We start from the raw sequence: 20,571 nt of genomic DNA on the forward strand, positions 1-20,571 counted from the left end.
GCAGTTCGACCATCACGGCAGCAACAGCTATGGCGAACAAGAAGGGCCAGCAGGTAAGCAGTTCCCAATGCTCTCCAAGTATAGATCATTGAATTGAAGCTTAATTATCTCTCTAGGAAATGGTTCAGGTTGGTATGTATATGCTTCCTCCCCCGCAATTGTCTTACTCTTTCTCCCATAGCTAACGCAAGCTTGTATGTACAGATAACTCCGAGTACGTCTTGCAGAACCTCCAATATTGTCTGATTCTCTTTGATAGCTACTAGAACCATACTAACCCTTCGCTAAAGACGCGCCGAGTCCCCTTTTTGGGCTGGTCGGAATGCATCCCTGAACCAAGGTTCGCCCAAGGCCTACGGCCAGAACACCGTCGTCGGCGCTTCATACTCCCACGCCAGCATTGTTCAGTGAGTACCATCAACGAGACCCAAAATTGCGCCAATTGTATTCCATTCTTGATCAATAAACAATCCTCTAACCTCTCATCCTTCTTCTAGAACCGGGTCATCTCATCACCGAACAAAGACACCGCCTCGGCCGACGGGAAATGCCCCGTACCCCGCGTCGCACCTGGCGAATCGATCGGGAAACGTAGTCGCCTCACCTCCCCGGCAAGCATACCCTGGAATCATGTCACAAGGCGCGAATGAATGGGCTCGAGACCCCACGCAAGAGGACGACGATGACGATGACGATGATGACGAAATTGTGTACGATGACGACGAAGATGAATTCGGCCTTCCTAGCCTTGCCAGCATGCGCAGAAAGAAGGCGGCAACTTCCAAATCCAAGAACCTCGATTCTGGGGGAACAATGGAAGGGAACCCGACTTCTCTGGGATTTGGACTGGCCGCTGCCAATAGACAGCGCGCCAATAGCTCCGATATCGCCGAAGAGCGCGGAACCCCAATGTACCCCACGGCGCGCAAACATGAAGGCAAAATCCTGCGTCCACAGTATAAGGATATCTTGCAAGGTCAGTCATTTGAATGCCGTCTTCCTCGAGTGTTGAGATTTACGGGTTATACTGACATGTGTGGCGCTAGATCCTGCAAACGCATTGAATCTCATCAACCACTCGTCCCCACCTACCAATGCCTCCCCGAAGGAGAGAGAAATACATTCCAGCCGCATTACGCGCATCAACAAGTTCAAGCGCATTCTACAGGCTAGCACGGTATCTCTTACTGAGCTGCGGGACCTGGCATGGTCTGGAGTTCCTGAAGAGGTTCGGCCGATGACCTGGCAGCTACTTCTCGGGTATCTTCCAACAAACAGTGAACGGCGCATATCAACACTCGAGAGGAAGCGCAAGGAATATCTTGACGGAGTCCGACAGGCGTTTGAACGTGGCAGCGGAAGTGTTGCGAACCCTCCTGCCTCGAGTACGGGACGTGGACGAGGATTGGACGAGGCCATCTGGCACCAAATTAGTATCGATGTTCCTCGCACCAGCCCTCATATCCCTCTCTATGGCTACGAAGCCACGCAGCGATCCCTAGAACGTATCCTCTATGTATGGGCTATTCGGCATCCGGCGAGTGGCTACGTTCAGGGTATCAACGACCTGGTCACCCCATTCTGGCAGGTCTTCCTCGGAGTGTACATTACCGATCTCAATGTTGAAGAGGGCATGGATCCGGGCCAATTACCTCGCAGTGTTTTGGACGCGGTGGAGGCTGATACGTTCTGGTGTCTGACAAAACTGCTCGATGGCATTCAGGACAATTACATCTACGCCCAGCCTGGAATTCACCGACAGGTCAGAGCGTTGCGGGATCTGACGAAGCGCATTGACTCGGCTTTGGCCAATCATTTGGAACAAGAGGGTGTGGAATTTATGCAATTTAGTTTCCGGTGGATGAACTGTTTGCTCATGCGGGAAATGAGCATAAGAAATACGATTCGCATGTGGGATACGTACATGGTATGTGTTGACCCATGCCCTTACCTAGCGTTGCTTTCTTGGTGCTGATACTCGCTGCAGGCCGAGGAGCAGGGCTTCTCTCGATTCCACCTTTATGTTTGTGCTGCATTCTTGGTTAAATGGACAGATCAGTTGGTCAAGATGGATTTCCAGGTAAGAATCATTCTGCAATATTTTGACAATTCTTCAAATTAGAAACTAATGTATGTACACAGGAGGTTATGATGTTTCTCCAAGCATTGCCAACAAAGGACTGGACCGAGAAAGATATCGAGCTCTTACTGAGCGAAGCCTTCATCTGGCAGAGCTTGTTCCAGGATTCACGCGCCCATCTTCGACCGACAGGGAACGAGCCTCCTGAAAATGGTATCTTTTATTGATAGTAATCATAATTCATCATTCTATTCCGGACCTCCTTCGATTTTTGGTGGCCCGGGGGTATTTGAGCGAGACACGAGACTTTTTGGCGATCAGTTGAAATGGATGCCCTTCTGGTTGAACGCCCACAGCAACTTCAAAAACTCGTTCTCGTCACACATTCTGGCGCGCTTCTCAGCCAGACCGGTCTCATCCTCCAACACCTGGCGTACCTTCTCGCGGACCAATTCCGAAACCTTCCCGCGCTTCTTCCGCTGGGGCTTGCTGAGTGCTTGTTGGATGCGGGCGTTGGCCTCTTCTTTGAAGAAATCGGGCACATCGTCATCATCATCCATTTCCATGACCTCATCCGCAACCTCCTCCTCCTCGCCCTGATCTTGCTCCTGACCCATATCCATGACATCGCCCTCAGCGTCCTCGACGGGTCCGTCTTCGACTGGAATATCGTGCTGGGCACACCATGTGCGGTAATTCTGCTCAAGCATGTTCATGATCGTGGGCGTACCGATGAAACTGGCCCGTAGTGTCTTGTTCTTTCGCACAAAGGCAATGCGCAACAGGCCGTCCCATTCCTCATAGTTGATCTGTGGCCGTGGGACCTTGGGCACCATGCGGATGACGCTGGACTCGACCAATGGCGGGGGCTTGAAGTTGTTCTTGCCAACCTTCATGATGTGATCGATCTTGGCCCACATTTGGGCGTTTACGGAAAGTCGACTGTAAAGCTTGTCGCCGGGCTTGGCGAATAGACGCAGAGCGAATTCACGCTGGAACCTAGAGCGGGGGCGATGTATATTAGCATATGCTAGACGAATAAACGAATGGCATCCGCGAGGATGAGATCGATATCTTTTTTTGGAACGTACATGAGAACACAGGTACGAGGAGCGGGTGTTGTGGCGAGGAGCTTGAATGTGAGGGGGGAAGAGATCTGGAGAATAGTTAGTACGAAAGAGCCACAGCGATTCTCCATTAAGGAGACTATTTTATAGCATAGCATAGCTCTAGTCCACGGTGTGATAACTCACCTGATAAGGAGTGTTACTGATGCAGACATCAAAGTATGGAAGCTCCGTCTTCATCACATCGCCGAGAATAACCTCCAGGCGCTTCTGCGCCGGAGTACCCTGGAAACGCTTGGTGACTTCGGCAGCCATTCGAGGATCCAACTCCACCGCGATGACCTTCTTGGCCTTTTCCAGAATTTTGGCAGTCAAGTTACCAGTACCGGGACCGATTTCAAGGACGATCTAACAGCAACAAGGTTAGCACAGGTCGTTTTCAGCTGGGACAATCACTACTCACGTCGCTCTGCTTGAGATCGGCCTTGTGGACGATTCTGTAGGAGGGTTTTGGGTTAGCTTGAAATCATTCACACTGAGTATAAAGAAGGGACTACTTACTGCTCAGCAATACCGGGATTCTTCAACACGTGTTGACCGATATCTGTGTTCATCTTGAAGATGCTGTGGGCAGCCTTGGTCTTTGCGGCGGCGTCCGCATGCGCATTATTGCGCTTTCCCTTTTGAACCTTGGGCATCTTGAATAAATGACCTGCAGTCGATAGCAATTCACTGAAGAATCCACTTGAAGCAGCAGAGTTTGGCGCAAAGAGAGGTTCACAAGTCCCCGCGGAATGTTGAACTGTGGGCAACTTTTTTCTTTGCGATAAGATTATCGGCCTCGGCCCTACTTTTCTACGGGCCCCGGCCCGCCTTCATCTGCTCTTTCGACCTTGGGAACTTCAACTTGCCTCGAAGCTTGAAACTTGCTTTCCGTGCCTCAACATGGCGTCTGGTCGGAAGGATTTTCTCAGCCAGCAGGCGCCTGAGAATTATGTTGCCGGTCTGGGCCGTGGTGCGACCGGTTTCACCACGCGATCGGATTTGGGACCCGCGCGCGAAGGTCCCACGCCCGAACAGATTCAAGCTGCATTGACGAAACGAGCTGCTCTTCTCGGAGCTGCTGCGCCGACGGCTTACGGTGATAAATCTCGTGAGAAGGGAGGTAAAGAGGACAAGGCAGAAGAGGAGGATGAGCGATTCCAGGATCCCGACAACGAGGTCGGTCTGTTCGCGTACGGACAATTCGACCAGGAAGACGATGAGGCGGATCGCATTTATCAGGAGGTGGATGAGAAGTTGGATCGGCGACGTAAAATTCGAAGGTTAGTGATTTCTCTCTCCCCCGGTTCTGTTGTCCCCAAAACAACTTGTTCATCGGGCCAGTTCCCCGTTGTTTGGATAGATTACCGACTGGATTCGTTCGCCACCTACAGGGAAGCTCGAGAACAACAGGAACGCGAGGATTACGAACGGAAGAACCCGAAGATTCAGCAACAATTTGCCGACTTGAAGAGATCGCTCGCCGCGGTTTCTGAGGAGGATTGGGCCAATCTTCCCGAAGTCGGTGATCTTACTGGCAAGAATCGACGAGCGAAACAGAACCTCCGTCAGCGATTTTATGCGGTCCCGGATAGCGTTATTGCAGGCGCAAGGGATTCTGCCCAATTCGATACTACGATTGCCGATGATGGTGCCCCGGCCGATGGTGGTGAAGGAACCAGCGACGGGACGATGACGAATTTCGCAGACATTGGTGCTGCCCGTGACAAGGTCTTGAAGGTTCGACTGGATCAGGCAGCGCTGGGTTCGTCAGCAGAAGTCGCCTCTTCCGGAAGCGCAACCAGCATCGATCCCAAGGGATATCTCACCAGTTTGACACAGTCAGAAATGAAAGCTGGTGAGATTGAAGTTGGTGACATCAAACGAGTGCGAGTCCTGCTGGAGTCTGTCACAAAGACCAACCCCAAGCATGCACCGGGATGGATTGCTCTCGCGCGTCTGGAAGAGCTTGCAGGCCGGATTGTAGCCGCTCGAAACGCCATCGCTAAAGGTTGCGAGCTGTGCCCGAAGAGCGAAGACGGATGGTTGGAAAATATTCGTCTTAATGAAGGTCACAATGCCAAGATTATTGCAGCCAATGCTATCAAGAACAACGACCACTCGACTCGACTCTGGATCGAGGCCATGAAACTGGAAACCGATACCCGGGCGAAGAAGAACGTCCTCCGCCAGGCTATCCTGCACATTCCCCAATCAGTGCAGATCTGGAAAGAGGCTGTTAATCTTGAAGACGACCCCGCAGATGCCCGTCTTCTTCTGGCCAAGGCCGTTGAAATGATCCCCCTCTCCGTGGAGCTGTGGCTGGCCCTGGCGCGCCTGGAGAGTCCAGAGAATGCTCAGAAGGTTCTTAACGCAGCGCGCAAGGCCGTTCCTACCAGTCATGAAATCTGGATTGCCGCTGCTCGACTGCAAGAACAGATGGGTACTTTCGAAAAGGTCAATGTCATGAGGCGTGCCATCCAGTCCCTCGCCAAGGAGAATGCCATGTTGAAGCGTGAGGAGTGGATTTCCGAAGCCGAGCGCTGCGAGGAAGAAGGGGCCATTCTTACCTGTGGTGCCATCATCCGCGAGACTCTCGGATGGGGCCTGGACGAAGACGACGATCGCAAGGATATTTGGATGGACGACGCCAGATCCAGCATTGGTCGCGGCAAATACGAAACCGCTCGTGCTATCTATGCGTATGCACTGCGGGTCTTTGTCAACCGCCGGTCTATTTGGATCGCAGCTGCGGACCTCGAGCGCAATCATGGCGACAAGGAAGCTCTGTGGCAAGTCCTCGAGAAAGCCGTTGAAGCATGCCCACAGAGCGAGGAGCTTTGGCTGCAACTTGCCAAGGAGAAATGGCAGTCCGGTGAAATTGACGATGCAAGACGAGTGCTTGGCCGTGCCTTCAACCAGAACCCCAACAACGAGGACATCTGGCTTGCTGCCGTCAAGCTTGAAGCAGATGCGCAGCAAACAGAACAGGCACGCGAGCTCCTGGCCACAGCACGCCGTGAAGCCGGCACAGACCGTGTATGGATCAAGAGTGTTGCTTTCGAGCGGCAATTAGGCAATATCGACGAAGCACTGGATCTCGTCAACCAAGGACTGCAACAATACCCGAAGGCCGACAAGCTCTGGATGATGAAGGGCCAGATCTACGAATCCCAGAACAAATTCCCACAAGCACGCGAGGCATACGGTACCGGCACTCGAGCCTGTTCCAAATCCGTACCCCTCTGGCTCCTCGCATCCCGACTCGAAGAAAAAGCCGGCGCCGTCGTCCGTGCCCGTTCCGTCCTCGATCGAGCCCGTCTCGCCGTCCCCAAGAGCCCCGAGCTATGGACAGAAAGTGTGCGTGTCGAGCGCCGCGCGAATAACATCGCCCAGGCTAGGGTCCTTATGGCACGAGCCCTGCAGGAAGTACCAGCCTCAGGTCTACTGTGGAGCGAGAATATTTGGCATCTGGAACCTCGTGCGTCCCGCAAGGCACGTAGCTTGGAGGCTATCAAGAAGGTCGAGAACGATCCTATCTTGTTCATCACAGTTGCGAGAATTTTCTGGGGTGAGCGACGCCTGGAAAAGGCGATGACTTGGTTTGAAAAGGCTATTGTTGCGGATAGCGATTATGGAGATGGGTGGGCGTGGTACTTTAAGTTCCTGCAACAGCATGGTACAGAGGTGAGTCCGCGACTTTTAAAACGATACCATTTAACTTGCTCATCTATGAGCAAGTATAAAGATATCATCGCTAATGCCTTCTTCTTTTATCAGGATAAACGCTCAGACGTGATCTCCAAGTGTGTCATAACAGAGCCAAAACACGGCGAGGCATGGCAGGCTATCGCGAAAGATCCAGTTAACGCACACAAGTCGACGGAGGAGATTTTGAAACTTGTTTCTGAGGCGGTTAACTAAGAAAAGGAACTTAAGGAACTTGTTTTGTTATGCATGATGTATCATTAACAGCACTTATGGGGGGCGTTTTGGACATGGATTGGTGTTTGAATATAAGCAATGCTTTGCTTTTGCTCCATGAATGGAACTGTAGGTGGGTAAATGCGACTGCGACGGTAGATGATCTTTTCTTTCTCTCTGTGATATTACATATAGACCTTACTATATGGGACGGACAGGATATAGCAATAGCCAGGTGCAAGGAGCTTGAGATATGGCTTTGTTTTTTGCCCTAGCTATCATTGTCTCGGGACTCAGCTTTGATCCTGCATGTCGTAGAAGGCAGATATCTGTTATTTATGATCCTTGGCCCTCATCAAGCAGCGCCACATCCACGTTAGCAAGTAGATCTCAATATTCCCTCGTTCAGGACCTGAGAATGAATTTGAGGTACCCGAAAAAGGGATGTTGATTACCTCTAGATAGTATCCAGTGAGTGAGTACCACTAAGCCTATATATAGTGTATCGCTCCAGATAAATTAGTCCGGCTCTATCTACATACATACCTAAAATCCATCTATTTCAGAATCCATCCTGATACGGTAAGCTATACACAACTTAAGCATGACACAAGTTTAATACAGTGCAAAGAATCATATTCATGGGTATCGAACAAGCGAGGCCACTCCGCGCCGGGCCACGGCCATCGCTATTGTTTCAAGTTCTTTTTTGTTGATATCGAGGCCCGATGAGACCATCATGTGCTGCTGTTGCATGCACATTGCTCGTGCGTAAAAAATGACCAAAATAACCAAAAAAAGAAAATACTGTACATTGTACGGCCGATATGCACAGGCCGGGCAGGATTCAAGAAAAAAGATGAGCGGGCGCACCGCAAGAAAAAACAGTCAGGCTCTTCCTCCTGTGCAAGGTCGTCGATCAATCAACCTTGCTAGATCAGAATCTGGATTTTCCAGATCTCCAAGTGAAGAAACTCCAGAGCCAGATGCATAACGTAAAAACGAGCTGCCATGCTTGTCACCAAGAGGAACTGCAATAGCTGCACCGAAAATTCCCAGACGCCGTGTTCCTCCTAAGACCGGAATCCAAAACGCAAGAAGAAACGCAAAAGAACGGGGTAACGGAGAAGCATAACGTGGCAGATATTATCAATGCCACGGGGTCAAAAGAAAGGGAAAAGAAAAGAAGAAAGCTGTTAGTGGGGTATATCTGTATCAATCCTCAGTTCCTCAATCCTCAAGCAGCCATGGACAAACAATCGTCCAACAAGCCGCTCAATTGCTCACGATCCAGAGCCGTGCCTCCTTCCCAATCCGAAAGGGCAATATCGTCGTCGTCATCCAAATCCATCTCATCATCATCATTGGCCTCAACCTTGGTCTCTGGGGCCCCAATCACACCATTCTCTAAGCGGTCCTGCTTTTCTGTCCCAAGCTCGTCTTCGAAGTATCCGCCCATAACCTGATCAATGAGTAGTGGCATGTGGCCCAGGACACCTCGCCCCAGCTCCAATGTGAGCCGAAGATCCCTGACACCAAGTGACCGACGAGTTGCAGCCTCCTTAGCCTCGACAGGGAGCAGTCCAGTAGCAGTATCCTTGACGATTTCACCTCGTGTATATGCAAGTTCCTCGCGCTCCAATTGCTGGCGATACTTTCGCATCATCATGCCGTTGATGGTACCCGAGGGGCCGTTGGAGCGCGTGCGCGAGAACATCGAGGACAAAACGTCCTTGACAAAGGTCTCAGTGGCAATGGCCATGAATTCTGCGCATGGCAAGGCCGCACCACCGGGAAGTGATTCTTCGTAACACATGGGGACCATTCGGGCGTAGATAGATTCAGCATCGGGGAATTCGCCAGTGTCGCCGGCGAGAGGCTGCGCATATCGTTTTCGGATTTCCAACTCCCAATCTAAAGGTGAGGAGTCCGGTATTAGTAAAGATATTCCTTTGAACTGGGTACTGTGCGCGCGCCCCGACCGCGCAAGTTATATCGGGGGTTGCACGGTGAACGGTGGGAAGCGGTCTTACTTGTCTTGTTCAGTCCACCTGCGCTCGCGGGGACTTGACTGGGGAGTTTAATCTGTTTGGCCTGGTGGTATACCTCCAGCTCATTGGGAACCGCATCGTTGGGATCTCGCTGTAAGTTGGGAAGGAGATCTCGTGTCAGCAATCGTCCTGTCTCGCGCCGACATAGCCTCGGCCATATCCTCCGCAAAGTGCATACCTCTTGAATAGCCTTGATTCTCCGACGATCCCTCGGAGGTAATTGCATAACCTCCGTCTTCAATCTTTGTTCAGCAGCGTCTCCAGAAATGGGCTTGGAGACCATAGACGGCTTATCGTTGGCCGAGACCCAAGTTGCGACGCCATGGTCAGGGAGGTCGCGAGTGAGGTTTGCGATGATCGCGCAAATGAAATTATTATGGAGATGCTCGATTTTTGTATCGGCGCATAGGAAGTGATCGACTCGCGACGCGTATTCATTTTGGTTGTAATGTCCTAGAAGCGGCAGGAGGTCAGGAGGTCAGCCACCACAAGGTTCAATTCAACGCGGGGAGAGCATTTAGCAGCAGATATTGCGACAACTTCGCAGCCATGTAGAGACGAAAGTATGCGCTGGGAGGAAACAAGTTCCATACCTAGAAGAAAGAACGCGGTGGACTCCTTGTACTCGGCCCATTTGTCTCCGATGGCGGCCTTCAGCTCCGTATAGGTCTGTTCCAGGTCCAGGCGCGGTACCGAAGGTAGGGTTCGTGATGACTTCACCGTCGTCGAGGGGTTGTTAGCCACGCTCTTTGCCTGATTAGACGAGTCGTTGCGACTCAGGGCCGCCGGATCGATCTGCATGGTAGCTGAAGGTCTGGCAGGAGCGCGACAAGGCGAGGCCGAAGGGCGGCGGCTTGATGGGGACTACGCATTCATGAAGAGGCGCGGAGATCGATCGGAGGGGGTGACCAGATTGATGAGTCTAGAAGGAGAGCGAAAATGATGGATTGATGATGAAAAGGCGATGGGATTGATGGAAGGAGGCTTTGGAAGGGTTGGGAGGTTGGAAATGAGGTTCCGAGAGTTGCGGTTTCCCCGCCAGAAGCGGATGCCTCGTTCCCGGGAACAGTCACACTGCGACGAAGTATAGCCAGCGAGAGTTGATTGAACTAGATGATTCTAATAGACAGTAGCTGCCTACATAGGAAGCTAAATCTTTATGGAAATGTACAGAACTACATTCTACTTAATAATACAAAGGAACATTCAATATGAATCAGGGTATATTGTACCTAATATCTACGCCATCTGCAGGACATCCTCACTCAACACTCCAAACAGCTGCCCAATGTCAGCAAGAATTTCACTGATCTCTTTGGACAATTGGCCAGTGACGAGAACTACATAGGATATAGTTAGTAAAGTAACCATAAGACAGACAAGACCTTGACCACTCACTGTAGGCATACAACAATGAACTGTCTTCGTCTGTCGTCAGCAGCGAGACCTCCTGGTCCTGTCGATATCGGTAAATGCGCGCCAGCAACCTATCACGAGCATGATCAACGCTGGGTAGCACATCGCTCAGAGGGTATTCAAGTTTCATAGACGATGCCATGACTAGAAAGATGTCAGAACCACAAGAAATAGCGCATCGATGGTGAACTAACCGGTAAGAAGGTGGCTAATCCTCGCAGACAGCTGCTGTCGTTCCTGCGCAGTATACCGAAGAAGACTAATCTCCCCCTCGGTAGCAATCTCACTCTTCATCAGCTCCAAATTCATCGCATGGAACGCATTCACCATGCTCCGAGTACGGCGGATAATACTAGCATAAGTATCATCCGCAAACGCACTGCGCAGCTCAAACTCCGATCCCGCCGAGACCAATAATGTCTCCAACCGGGAGAGAGCGCGCTCAAGTTCAAGTTTCTCGCGCGCAGTCATATACACCACAGAGCGCTTCGTTTTGACCATTGCCGAGAGAGGGTCACGCTTCCAGACCAGTCCCAGCCGCAACCAGAGCATGCTGAGGCTATCTTTCAACCTGCTTCGCGCGCTGATCGGCCAGATCACTCGGGTGATGATGATACCCCAGATACAGCCTGAAAACACTGCCACCACTCGATGGAGCGCGATCTCACCGATAACGGGTTCTTGGCCACCCTCGTCTTTCGAGCCGTCCGCTTCTTTCTGCGTGAGTGAGTAAGCATACAGCACGGACAAGTTATAGGTGAGCATGATAAATCGACCCAAGGGCCCATTGCCTTGGACGATCGTGATGTAGGAGATCCAGACAGCCATCACCCATCCAAAGATGGCCAGACCATAGGCATTGCCACTGGAAATGTACCAGGCTGAAATGGCACAGACCGCTCCCAAGCAAGTGCCGAGGAATCGAGCGTAGCCCGTGGTATTTGATGCGCCAATAGTCATCGAGCAGACCAGCATGTACGACAACAAACCCCATTCGCCGCGCCAGTGTTGGTAGAAAGGTCTTGTGGAAGGCAAGAAAGCAGGCAAAGCGTAGAGCGCCGCACCAGCACCGACCTTGATCGCGTATCTGGTGTCATCCCGTCGGAGCCACTTGAGGGATTTCCAGAGCCGATAACCTAGGCGTTGCTTAACCGTCGTCTCAGCGCCTGGATACAGGCGAGCGCGAACAGCGGGAGAAACTCGAGCATCAGGTCTGGGCGGAGCCAGGAAGGTAGGCTCGTCGGCGGGATTGGTGTCTTTGGCTTTCCAAAACCTGAGCCAGCTCCAAGACCGCCCGCCAGGTCGCTCCTCGGTTTCAAGCTGGAGCTGGTCCAATACCGCGAGCAACTCGTGCAGCTGCTCACCGAACTCCAACAGTGAGAAACTGAAATGGCCACAGCTCGCAGACACCTCTTCGAGATCTGCTTCCGCCTCATGCGTCCTCAGCTTGATGGTTTCTATCTGCTGATAGAGCGATTTGAGAGTCTTCTCTCGCGACTCCTGGTAGAGATCCAGAGCACGGTCGAGACTCGTACGTAGTCGACTGTCGACGGAGACTTTATAGTTTGGAGCCGGGCCAAAGGGGATCTCGTTGAAAATCCCTTTCAAAGTGAAGGCCAGAGACCGCTGGAATAAGTTAGCTTCGAGTTCAAGCTTTCCCCAGGTAGAGCTAAGCTTACCATAGCTGGACCCAGATGGGAAATGAAGATTGTAAATACGTCTGCCGGAAGCAAAGGATGTTTTGCGGGTTCAAGCTTTCCATCTGAGTTCGGAGTGCTGAAGCCTCCACTTGGAAAGAGTTCTTCCTCCGGTCGCTCATCAATCGGCTCCAAGAACGACCCATCAGGAAAAGACCAGGAGCGTTCCAATGACGCAAGGTATTCTGTAGGAACAGCACTCTCCTGTCCACCAGATTCCTGGGACTCGCGAGCAAGTGTTTCGCGAATGAGACTGAATTGAAGAGAAGCGGCACTGCGCAAACCACCCATATTATGAGTAATGTCCTGCACCCAGCGCACCAGCTTCTTCTCCAGTCGATATTCTCGTTCTGTTCCTGCAAAGTAGTGCTCGAGTTTGGCCTCGCGCACTAGTTTGTCTAGCTGCCCATAGGCTTTTCGGTGCTTAGTCTCCGCCTCGATGAATTCCGCAGACTTGAGCTCATCCTCAGACCCGCTGAGGAAACTCTCTGTAATGATACCCAGCATCACAGCCAGCGTATCTGTAGTTGTGACCAGGTTTGCGCGAAGCTTCTTCCGCGCAGAGATGGGGAATATCAAGAATGAAACGGCACCCGCGAATATGACACCCATGATAACCATCTTCAAAACCTGGATGATCTTATTCAACGATAGATCGCCGCTCTGCACGGCGCCTTCTTTCGTCAAAACCGTGATAGTTGATAACGCCGTAAGCGAGCAGGCCACATTCACCAACGGATCACCCAGTCTTTGCTTAGTCCACCCGACGAAGCCCAGGCCACCACCGCAGAAGACAATCAGCACCACGGCATGACCCAGTGCCGGCAGATCCAGCGAGTCCTGGAAGAAATTCTCTACCAGCATACTGGTAATCGACAAAAAGGCTGAGTAGCAAAACGCAAGCAGCGCGCAGATCAAGGCGCGGTACATGCTACCCTGGGATCTCGCCGGATGGAAGTAAACAGTCACCGTCGCGACCATATGTTTCCCATCCTGATGGCCAAGAAAAGCGGATAGAGCGGGGATAAATGTCGCCATGGATCCCAGCAGATATGCCAAACTGCACTTCAAGACTCCAATGCCCTGCTCGGAGATGACGAAGCGGTGCAAGCCTGCCCAGAGCTCCTGTGCCTGTTTAGACAACCACGTCCCGTATCCATCATGATGTGTCTCAATCTGACCCGAGAGCAGACCTCGTCGTTCCTCGCGCGCTTCATCATCATCATCCGTCGCCAATCTTCGTGTCGGGTCACGCAGGCTCACGAGGCCTTTTAAGCGCTGACCGGTTCGAGGAAGGACAAAAGTTGCCTGTCGTAGCTGTCGATGCTATCAGCATAACTAGACCTGGACTTGGGGGCTTTGGTTGATCTTCTTTGCCTCTAGCTGCGTGTTGTTTACAGCGAGCGCAGATCGGGTACACACTTTGGGTCGCAACAAGCGGCGGGAGCTACTGGGAGCTCCTTCAGTCTCAGATGGCGCCATTGGGGGCGGCTCTCCCGCATTTGCTTTGGATATTTGCTCGGGGTCGAATTTCACGTTGGAGGAGGGTGCGACTTCATTGTGCAGTGTGTATGGGACAGGAAGAAGGTCGCGGAGATGTTGCGATTGGGGATTGAAGTCATTACACCGTCTCAAAGTGCTTTTTTGTGGAGGTGTTGGCACCAGCAGCTCCACACAAACTTGAACAATGCGCAGTCTGTAGCCACATCCCTGCTACAATCGAACCACGCACCTCTCAACTGTTGACAGTTTTGTTTCTTATACTTGGTACGAGTCGTTGTTGACACTGCTCTGATCTCTCGATATTTTCTAATCATTCGACATTTTCATTCAAGCAAAGAGCGCCAAATATCATTCAAGCTAGATACAGACACTCATACCACCCGATCAATACTCATTGCAGACCTTCAACCTTCCACACCTTCACAGCCGCATCAGCACCCGCAGATGCGATCTTCGAGCCACCGTCGATCCACGCCACACCATTGACACCCTCTTTGTGTGCATTCTTGACCTCCAACCAGTCACCAGGCTTGGCCAAGCTCCAGACAAAGATATTGGTGTCCAGAGAACCACTAACAACGTGAGTACCGGCCTTGTTCCAAGCCAACGAGGTGATACGCGCCGTGTGAGCAGTCCAACGATCTGTAACAAGACTGCCATCAGCCACCTTGTAGACCAAAACACGACCACGCAGATCTCCCACAGCCAAAACCGAGGCATCGGGGGAGAAGGCCAGCATGGAAATCTGGTTGCGCGAGGCTTGAATGTCGGTCTGCGCGGACAGGCTAGAACCTGAAACCTTGCAGATCTGCACAGCTCCATTCTCGCCGCCGATAGCTGTAACATCCCCGTGCGCCGCCACAGTGGTCACCGAGAACTTGGTCTTGAAGTCACCGGTCTTCTTGCCATCCTGGAAGATCTCGACCGCCTCCGCGGCACCGACCAGCACGGTTGTACCGGCGGCGGCAACGCCCTTCGGCTGCGCAGTGAGCTTGGACGAGCTGCCGGTGTAGGTCTTGGCAGCCACATCGATAGACCGGATTGTGTCGTCCCAGCCGACACTGTAAATACGTCCAGAACCCTCTGTTGTGGATGCTAGGCCAGCGATGTACCCGGGGTGACCCTCGCCCTCGATCTCTTCCGCGGAACCAGAGGCGACATCCCAGCTGGAGACGCGGCCCTCGAAACTTCCAGTCCACAGAGTCTCCTTGCCATCCAAATTGGACTGGCCTAGAGAGGTGATGCTCTTCTGGTGACCTTGAACCACCTGTCGGGGCTTGGGGTTACCCTCAACGAGGTAGTTCAGATCGCCACTGAGAGACAAACTGATAAGCAGGTTGTCGCTGCGACCCGGGGGCCAAACAACGCCAACCTGGTGATCGCGGACGGCGTTGGCCCCCTCCTCGCCGAGAGTCCAGCTCTGCGTGGTCTTGCCCGCTTCGACATCCCAGATCTTGACCGTCCGGTCCGCGCTAGCAGTCACGAACTTTCGCGAGTCCTTGGACCACGAGACGCTGAAGATACTACCCTTGTGCTCGCCCTCACCGATTTGACCCTTAGTCTCGCCGGTCTTACCATCGTACAGCCAGATCTTGCGGTCCGCACCAACACTGACCAAGTGGGAACCATCCGGACTAAAGCCCACGCCGTAGATATAGTTCGTGTGCTTGTCACCAATGCCGGTGTTGAACTTGAAGGGTGCACCGTGGTAGAAGACCAGCTTCTTATCGTCGCCTGCGGCCGCAGCCCGGAGAGGCCTCTGCTGTCTGATCGAGACGGAGTTGATCTGCTGCGTATGGCCATAAATTTCACCGACGGTGTTTCCACTGTCCCAAGTAATGCAGTGTCCGTAACGTTGCTTTCCGTCACCGACGGCAATGATGCGCTGAGAGTCACCGTCCCAAGCCAAGTCGTTGATTCGGCCGTTGACAATGCTGTAATCGCCCTTGGTAATACCCTCTCCTACGCAGTCCCACACCCTCACAGTACCGGTAGCATCACCGCTAGCAACGTAGAATCCGGAGGGGGAGAATCGCGCGACGGTGGTCTGTGCCTTGTGTTCGGTGTACTGTCTGGCGTTTGCGGGGTTGTCGATAGAACGGATGAAGATGGATTTATTCGACTGTATGATTGAGTTTGTTAGGAGCTTCTTGTGAAGATGAAACAATGGTATGACTAGAACATGAGGCTCATACAGCATATGCAAGTCGCTCGCCCTTGGCGTCGGACGAGAGCTGCGTAGGTGCGCCGCGGGTGGTGGAGGGGCTGGCGGCCCAGATGGACTCTGTAGAAAAGGTCAATGGGCTGTTTGTGACTATAGTGGGCAGGAGAGAAAGTCCATTTACCGTTTGTGATTGACATCTAGGGAGTGCGATTTGGTGTGCTCGAGGAGAGAGGTGGTTTGAGGGGGTCGATCAATGGCGGGGAGAGAGTTGTTTATGAACTGACGTACGCGGGCCAGGCAGCTCTAGTGGGGATCACAGGCCACACACGGTCATCGCTGATGATCTTGGCTCATTGTCCTATAAAGGGACTAAAAGGGCATTGGCCATAACATCCCTATCATTCTTTCCCCATTTTCTCCTTGTAGTGACGCTGGGGTCTATATGAGCCTTGTTTCAAGGTCTTTAAAGTGCATATATATCTTCCGAGTGTAGGGCCACACTAGGCTTCACATATGTACCTTGACTCCCCCGAAGAGCTTTTTACCGAAAAGTTGCTGCCTCAACCTGTAGCCGATTTGACTCAGAGGATGCTAATTCGTACCAGCATTATATGAAGGCCAAGAAATAAATCAATTTTGCGCTGAGTGTAATAATACATGAAGATGCGCCCATCCAATGGGCCGCTGGTCTGTAAAAGAATACCATAACAGATCACCCAATGATCCTACCAAATGAAAGAAAGAACACACATTCTACCGGAAACCACCATCCATCTTCGCCTTCATCTCCGCCGCAAGGATCTCGGGGTGTCGGTGGACGGAAGGCATAAGACCGAGGCCCATGGCTCGACGGATGGCCTTGGCAATCTTGCGCTGGTTGACGGGTCGCAGACCGGTTTGTTCACGGTGCTTGATGCGGCCAAGAGGGGAAACGTACTCGGACATGATGGAGAAGTTCTAGAATCGGACGAGGCATTGTCAGTGGTTGTGTCTGAGTGAGGTCTCCGATCAAGAGTGGGATAATGGCAGGGCAAGAAACAACAGCCATGGCTGTTCTCTCCATAGCCACAGACTCATAGTAGTTATTACGTACCTTGTAAAGATCCAATGGGTTTAGGTTCAGAGCATCAAAGGCATCGCGCGAAGGGCTCTTGCGCTTGCCCCATTTCTTCATCTCGGCCGGGCTGAGATCGTGAGGGGCGTAGATGTCACCAGCCTTCCAGTCGCGGGTCTGGAACTTCTCCAGAGCTCGGCTTTCACCCTGAGCTTTTTGTTCCTCGAGGAATCGCAGGCGGTTTGGTAGTCGGCGGCGAATGGGGGCTCTGGGTGCTGTTACGGAGAGTCAGTTGACACTCGGTATAAGAATAGATCTCCACATTCATGCAGATATGTACGAGTGCCTTCAGAATAACATACTCTGGTTGTGGGAGGTTGCGCGCTGGGAGGTGAAAGCGCTCATGGCCGCGGTCGAACTCGAACTCCAACGGCAGGCGGACGGCAGAGCATTGGCGACGCTGCGCAGCAGCGGTGAAGAGAAGAGACTCTGTGACATGATGACCAGCTTCCAATGCCTGCAGTAATTGGAAGTTGTTGACTGTATCAGGACGTAGAACGGCGAATGTCGAAGAGAGTCGAGGCTAGGATCAACGCGGAGCCGACAAGCGGATCTTTTTTCGCGGTGCCAAGACTGCCCTCCGCCTATGGAGCTCCTCCGCGTCGCGAAACTCTACCACCCTGTATGTCATCGATTCCAGCTTCTTGACGACTGCGAACCTGCCCTGCTTCGTCCAATCCGATCTCCCTGTCCAGTCAATTGAGCGGCAACGCTCGCTCCTGTCAAGCCATGCAGTCTCATCTCACGAGACGGGTCTTCCGGGCCCTCATCAATAACGAGCCGCTGTCTTCTTCAAGATGCCGACGAACCCAATTGCTGCATACCATTTCCCCCGCACGAGTCCGGTCGAGTCTCGTCAGTCTTCCTCATGTGCAACGTCGAACCCTATTCGCCTTTAATATGGACCCAAGAGCTGCCTCAGGGGAGGGAATGCCCACGACCTTGTCCTCCGAGAAAGGCCTAAAGCCGATGACCGATTTGAAACGATCCCTGGAGGATAAGAGCCGAGCTCCCCCGAACAATACTCTGGTCAAGGCTTTTAAGCTGTTTTTTGAAACCCGAGTGGATTCTCCTGGAGTCATCAACTTGTTCCAGGCTCGGCTATTGTCTATGACATGGAAGCACCTGAAGGCCCAGCAAGAAGAGTTGGATGATGATGATTGGAACAATGTTTTCTCGGTGGATAGCTTGGAACGGATTCTCTATGTGTTTTCCGAAGCGCAGTGCCTTCCCGAGGCGCGGGAAACAGTTTTGAAAATCGCTCGCTATGCCTACCTCGAGCTGTGCGCTGATCATGGGTTTGGTCCCAACTCAATCAGCCGGCCCGCGCTCCTAGTCTACATCAATCTCTTAGCCATGAATGGGAATCCCGAGGATGCCCGCCAGGTCATCATCAACTTTGGAGGCCAATTGCGCGGCGCAAAGCCATCTCCCTGGCTCACTGTCCTGAAGGGATTTGCCCTGAAAGATGACCGGCGCCAGCTGCGGAAAATCACACAAGAACTGGAGAAATACGGGGTCAAGTTTGACCAAGCTTCCCATGAAGAGCTTGTTGATATTCTCATCGCACAGGATCTATTCAAAGCAGCGCAGACTGCCTACGAGTGCCCCATGGCTGGGAATGCCGAGCCATCGCTAGCTACTAAAAAGGCTGTGATCAACTATGCAATCTTGCAGTCCGACACCGCGTGGGCAGAGCCTATCTACCAATCTATTTGTGAAGGCGCCAGTCCCAACCCGGAGACTGTAGGTGTTGCTTTGCTCTGGGAAGCCGCCCAGGGCGCAAGTGCATCTTCACTAGGCGAAAAAGTCAAATCGTGGACCGCGACAAACCCTCGGATCAGAGAGGCTCTCACGATTGCAGATATCAACAACCTACTTCGATATACCCATGCAAATGAGAATCCACAGCTGGCCACGGCTTTCCTAAACTTGGCAGAACAGTGGGGACTTGCTCCCGATGAGCAGACACATTTGCTGCAGCTGGAGTCGGCCATCCAGGCTGGCGATGTTGAGGCCTCTCTTCACATCTTGGAAAATCAAGTGGACCCCACATCTCTTCCAAATGCCAACCTCTCTCTTTCCAACCAGCTTATCACGATGCTTTGCTCCTCGGAAAAGAAGGATGAACTTTTCCAACAGATTTCGTCCCTCTTGGATCCGCTATTTCAAGATGGAGTGCACCTGGAACCAACCACCGTCGCCGCATTGACCCGTATGCTGCTATACCGCCACGACAACGAAGCTGTTTCCGAATTGCTTCGACCTCGACTAGCTACCTATGACAGCCAAGGGAAGACTGTGATCCGCACAGCAGTGACCGATTTCATCTTGGATCTCAACGAGAAGGACGCAGACGTGTGGGAGGTGTATGAGCTGTTCAAGCTTGCATTCCCCGAGACGGGCGTCAGCGTGCGAACTGAAATCATGTGTACCTTCTTTGAGCGCAAGCGCAGTGACCTCGCAGTCCTAGTTTTCGGCCACATGCGCCAGGCAGAAGACCTGTCACGCCGGCCGAAGCCAGATACCTATGCCCGATGCTTCCAGGGTCTTGCGCGGACTGCCGACGTGACTAACCTGGAGCTGGTCCACAATATGCTCAAGCTTGACCTGGAGGTGGAGCTTACTACCCGGATTCTCAATGGCCTGATGCTGGCCTATGCCGCCTGCGACATGCCCGAGAAGAGCATGAATATCTTCCGGCAGATCCTACAGTCAGACGAAGGTCCATCAACCAAGACGATCGCCCTCTTCTTCAAGGTCTGCCAGAAGCACCACAATGGCGTACAAGAAGCTATCAAGATGATGAGCAAAGTCAAGAAATTGGAGATCGAGGTTGACCGTCGCCTGTACTCGTCGTATATGGAGGCGCTGGCTGCACAATGTGAATTTGATCGTGCCACGGAAGCTATCAATAACATGCGAGCCGAAATTGGGGTTCCTCCTACAAGTACAACGTGAGTTTTCTTCGCATTTCTTGGTATGTCCTGTAGTGCTAACGTTGTGATAGGATTGGACTGTTTTATAATGCTATTCCCTATCAGTACTGGAAGGACCAGGTAGAAGAGTGGGCTCGCAAGACGTACCCCGAGCTCTGGGAGCATCTGGAAAAGACGGAGCGTAGTGAGCATGAAGAAGGGCAGAAGTTTGATGGTATTTCGAATGAGGTCTGGGTCTAGATATCCATGGGTTGTGTTCAGGAGATGTGTTTTTTCTTGTATATTATGTTACTGTACGTAGCGCATTTTATTAGGACTTACATAAGGCATGAGAACGAATTTTGAGTGGTTTCAAGTTCCATTGCCCCAGGAGTGTGATCTAAGACAAGCCAATTCCATTCAAGCTATGCTCATTGAAGAGGTTCAATGGCCCTCATCGCGCACGAATACTGGATTATATGACACTACGTGTCACTAGATACCAACAAAAGTGCTTCCGGAGATCGCCAAATAGCTGTTCTCGTATAATATCCCTTGGTGATAGTGTAGATGGCTACAGCTATACTACTTCAGA

At 52.1% G+C, this 20,571-nt stretch overlaps 8 protein-coding genes across 8 annotated transcripts; 3 read left to right on the forward strand and 5 right to left on the reverse strand.

The window, feature by feature from the left end:
• Positions 1-29: 29 nt before the first annotated feature.
• N7473_012914 (GTPase-activating protein GYP1) lies at positions 30-2,307 on the forward strand (the record flags this gene model as incomplete). Its single annotated transcript, XM_057158853.1, has 8 exons — positions 30-53; positions 117-132; positions 205-214; positions 291-407; positions 498-976; positions 1,047-1,927; positions 1,988-2,080; positions 2,143-2,307. The coding sequence occupies 8 exons, from the start codon at positions 30-32 to the stop codon at positions 2,305-2,307; spliced, it is 1,785 nt and encodes a 594-aa protein (XP_057002807.1).
• Positions 2,308-2,397: 90 nt separating this feature from the next.
• Positions 2,398-3,845, reverse strand: N7473_012915 (dimethyladenosine transferase; the record flags this gene model as incomplete). Its single annotated transcript, XM_057158854.1, has 5 exons — positions 2,398-3,079; positions 3,172-3,236; positions 3,334-3,555; positions 3,611-3,644; positions 3,709-3,845. 5 exons carry the CDS (start codon positions 3,843-3,845, stop codon positions 2,398-2,400), a joined length of 1,140 nt encoding a protein of 379 aa, XP_057002808.1.
• A 247-nt stretch (positions 3,846-4,092) lies between these two features.
• N7473_012916 (U4/U6-U5 snRNP complex subunit PRP6) lies at positions 4,093-7,113 on the forward strand (the record flags this gene model as incomplete). Its single annotated transcript, XM_057158855.1, has 2 exons — positions 4,093-6,876; positions 6,970-7,113. The coding sequence occupies 2 exons, from the start codon at positions 4,093-4,095 to the stop codon at positions 7,111-7,113; spliced, it is 2,928 nt and encodes a 975-aa protein (XP_057002809.1).
• Positions 7,114-8,350: 1,237 nt separating this feature from the next.
• Positions 8,351-9,965, reverse strand: N7473_012917 (TADA1 family protein; the record flags this gene model as incomplete). Its single annotated transcript, XM_057158856.1, has 4 exons — positions 8,351-9,027; positions 9,147-9,255; positions 9,343-9,617; positions 9,758-9,965. 4 exons carry the CDS (start codon positions 9,963-9,965, stop codon positions 8,351-8,353), a joined length of 1,269 nt encoding a protein of 422 aa, XP_057002810.1.
• A 438-nt stretch (positions 9,966-10,403) lies between these two features.
• On the reverse strand, positions 10,404-13,759 carry N7473_012918 (FUSC family protein; the record flags this gene model as incomplete). Its single annotated transcript, XM_057158857.1, has 5 exons — positions 10,404-10,504; positions 10,563-10,724; positions 10,775-12,206; positions 12,260-13,594; positions 13,700-13,759. 5 exons carry the CDS (start codon positions 13,757-13,759, stop codon positions 10,404-10,406), a joined length of 3,090 nt encoding a protein of 1,029 aa, XP_057002811.1.
• A 412-nt stretch (positions 13,760-14,171) lies between these two features.
• On the reverse strand, positions 14,172-16,141 carry N7473_012919 (WD40 repeat domain-containing protein; the record flags this gene model as incomplete). The annotated part of the gene is made up of 3 exons (XM_057158858.1): positions 14,172-15,902; positions 15,976-16,064; positions 16,126-16,141. 3 exons carry the CDS (start codon positions 16,139-16,141, stop codon positions 14,172-14,174), a joined length of 1,836 nt encoding a protein of 611 aa, XP_057002812.1.
• Positions 16,142-16,697: 556 nt separating this feature from the next.
• Positions 16,698-17,496, reverse strand: N7473_012920 (mitochondrial 37S ribosomal protein bS18m; the record flags this gene model as incomplete). The annotated part of the gene is made up of 3 exons (XM_057158859.1): positions 16,698-16,901; positions 17,038-17,273; positions 17,361-17,496. 3 exons carry the CDS (start codon positions 17,494-17,496, stop codon positions 16,698-16,700), a joined length of 576 nt encoding a protein of 191 aa, XP_057002813.1.
• A 291-nt stretch (positions 17,497-17,787) lies between these two features.
• N7473_012921 (uncharacterized protein) lies at positions 17,788-20,343 on the forward strand (the record flags this gene model as incomplete). Its single annotated transcript, XM_057158860.1, has 2 exons — positions 17,788-20,015; positions 20,069-20,343. The coding sequence occupies 2 exons, from the start codon at positions 17,788-17,790 to the stop codon at positions 20,235-20,237; spliced, it is 2,397 nt and encodes a 798-aa protein (XP_057002814.1). The 3' UTR covers positions 20,238-20,343.
• Positions 20,344-20,571: the final 228 nt, after the last annotated feature.

Source organism: Penicillium subrubescens, assembly GCF_028828155.1.
Source record: "Penicillium subrubescens strain IBT 31985 chromosome Unknown utg000011l_segment0_segment0, whole genome shotgun sequence".
NCBI classification, from domain to species: domain Eukaryota; kingdom Fungi; phylum Ascomycota; class Eurotiomycetes; order Eurotiales; family Aspergillaceae; genus Penicillium; species Penicillium subrubescens.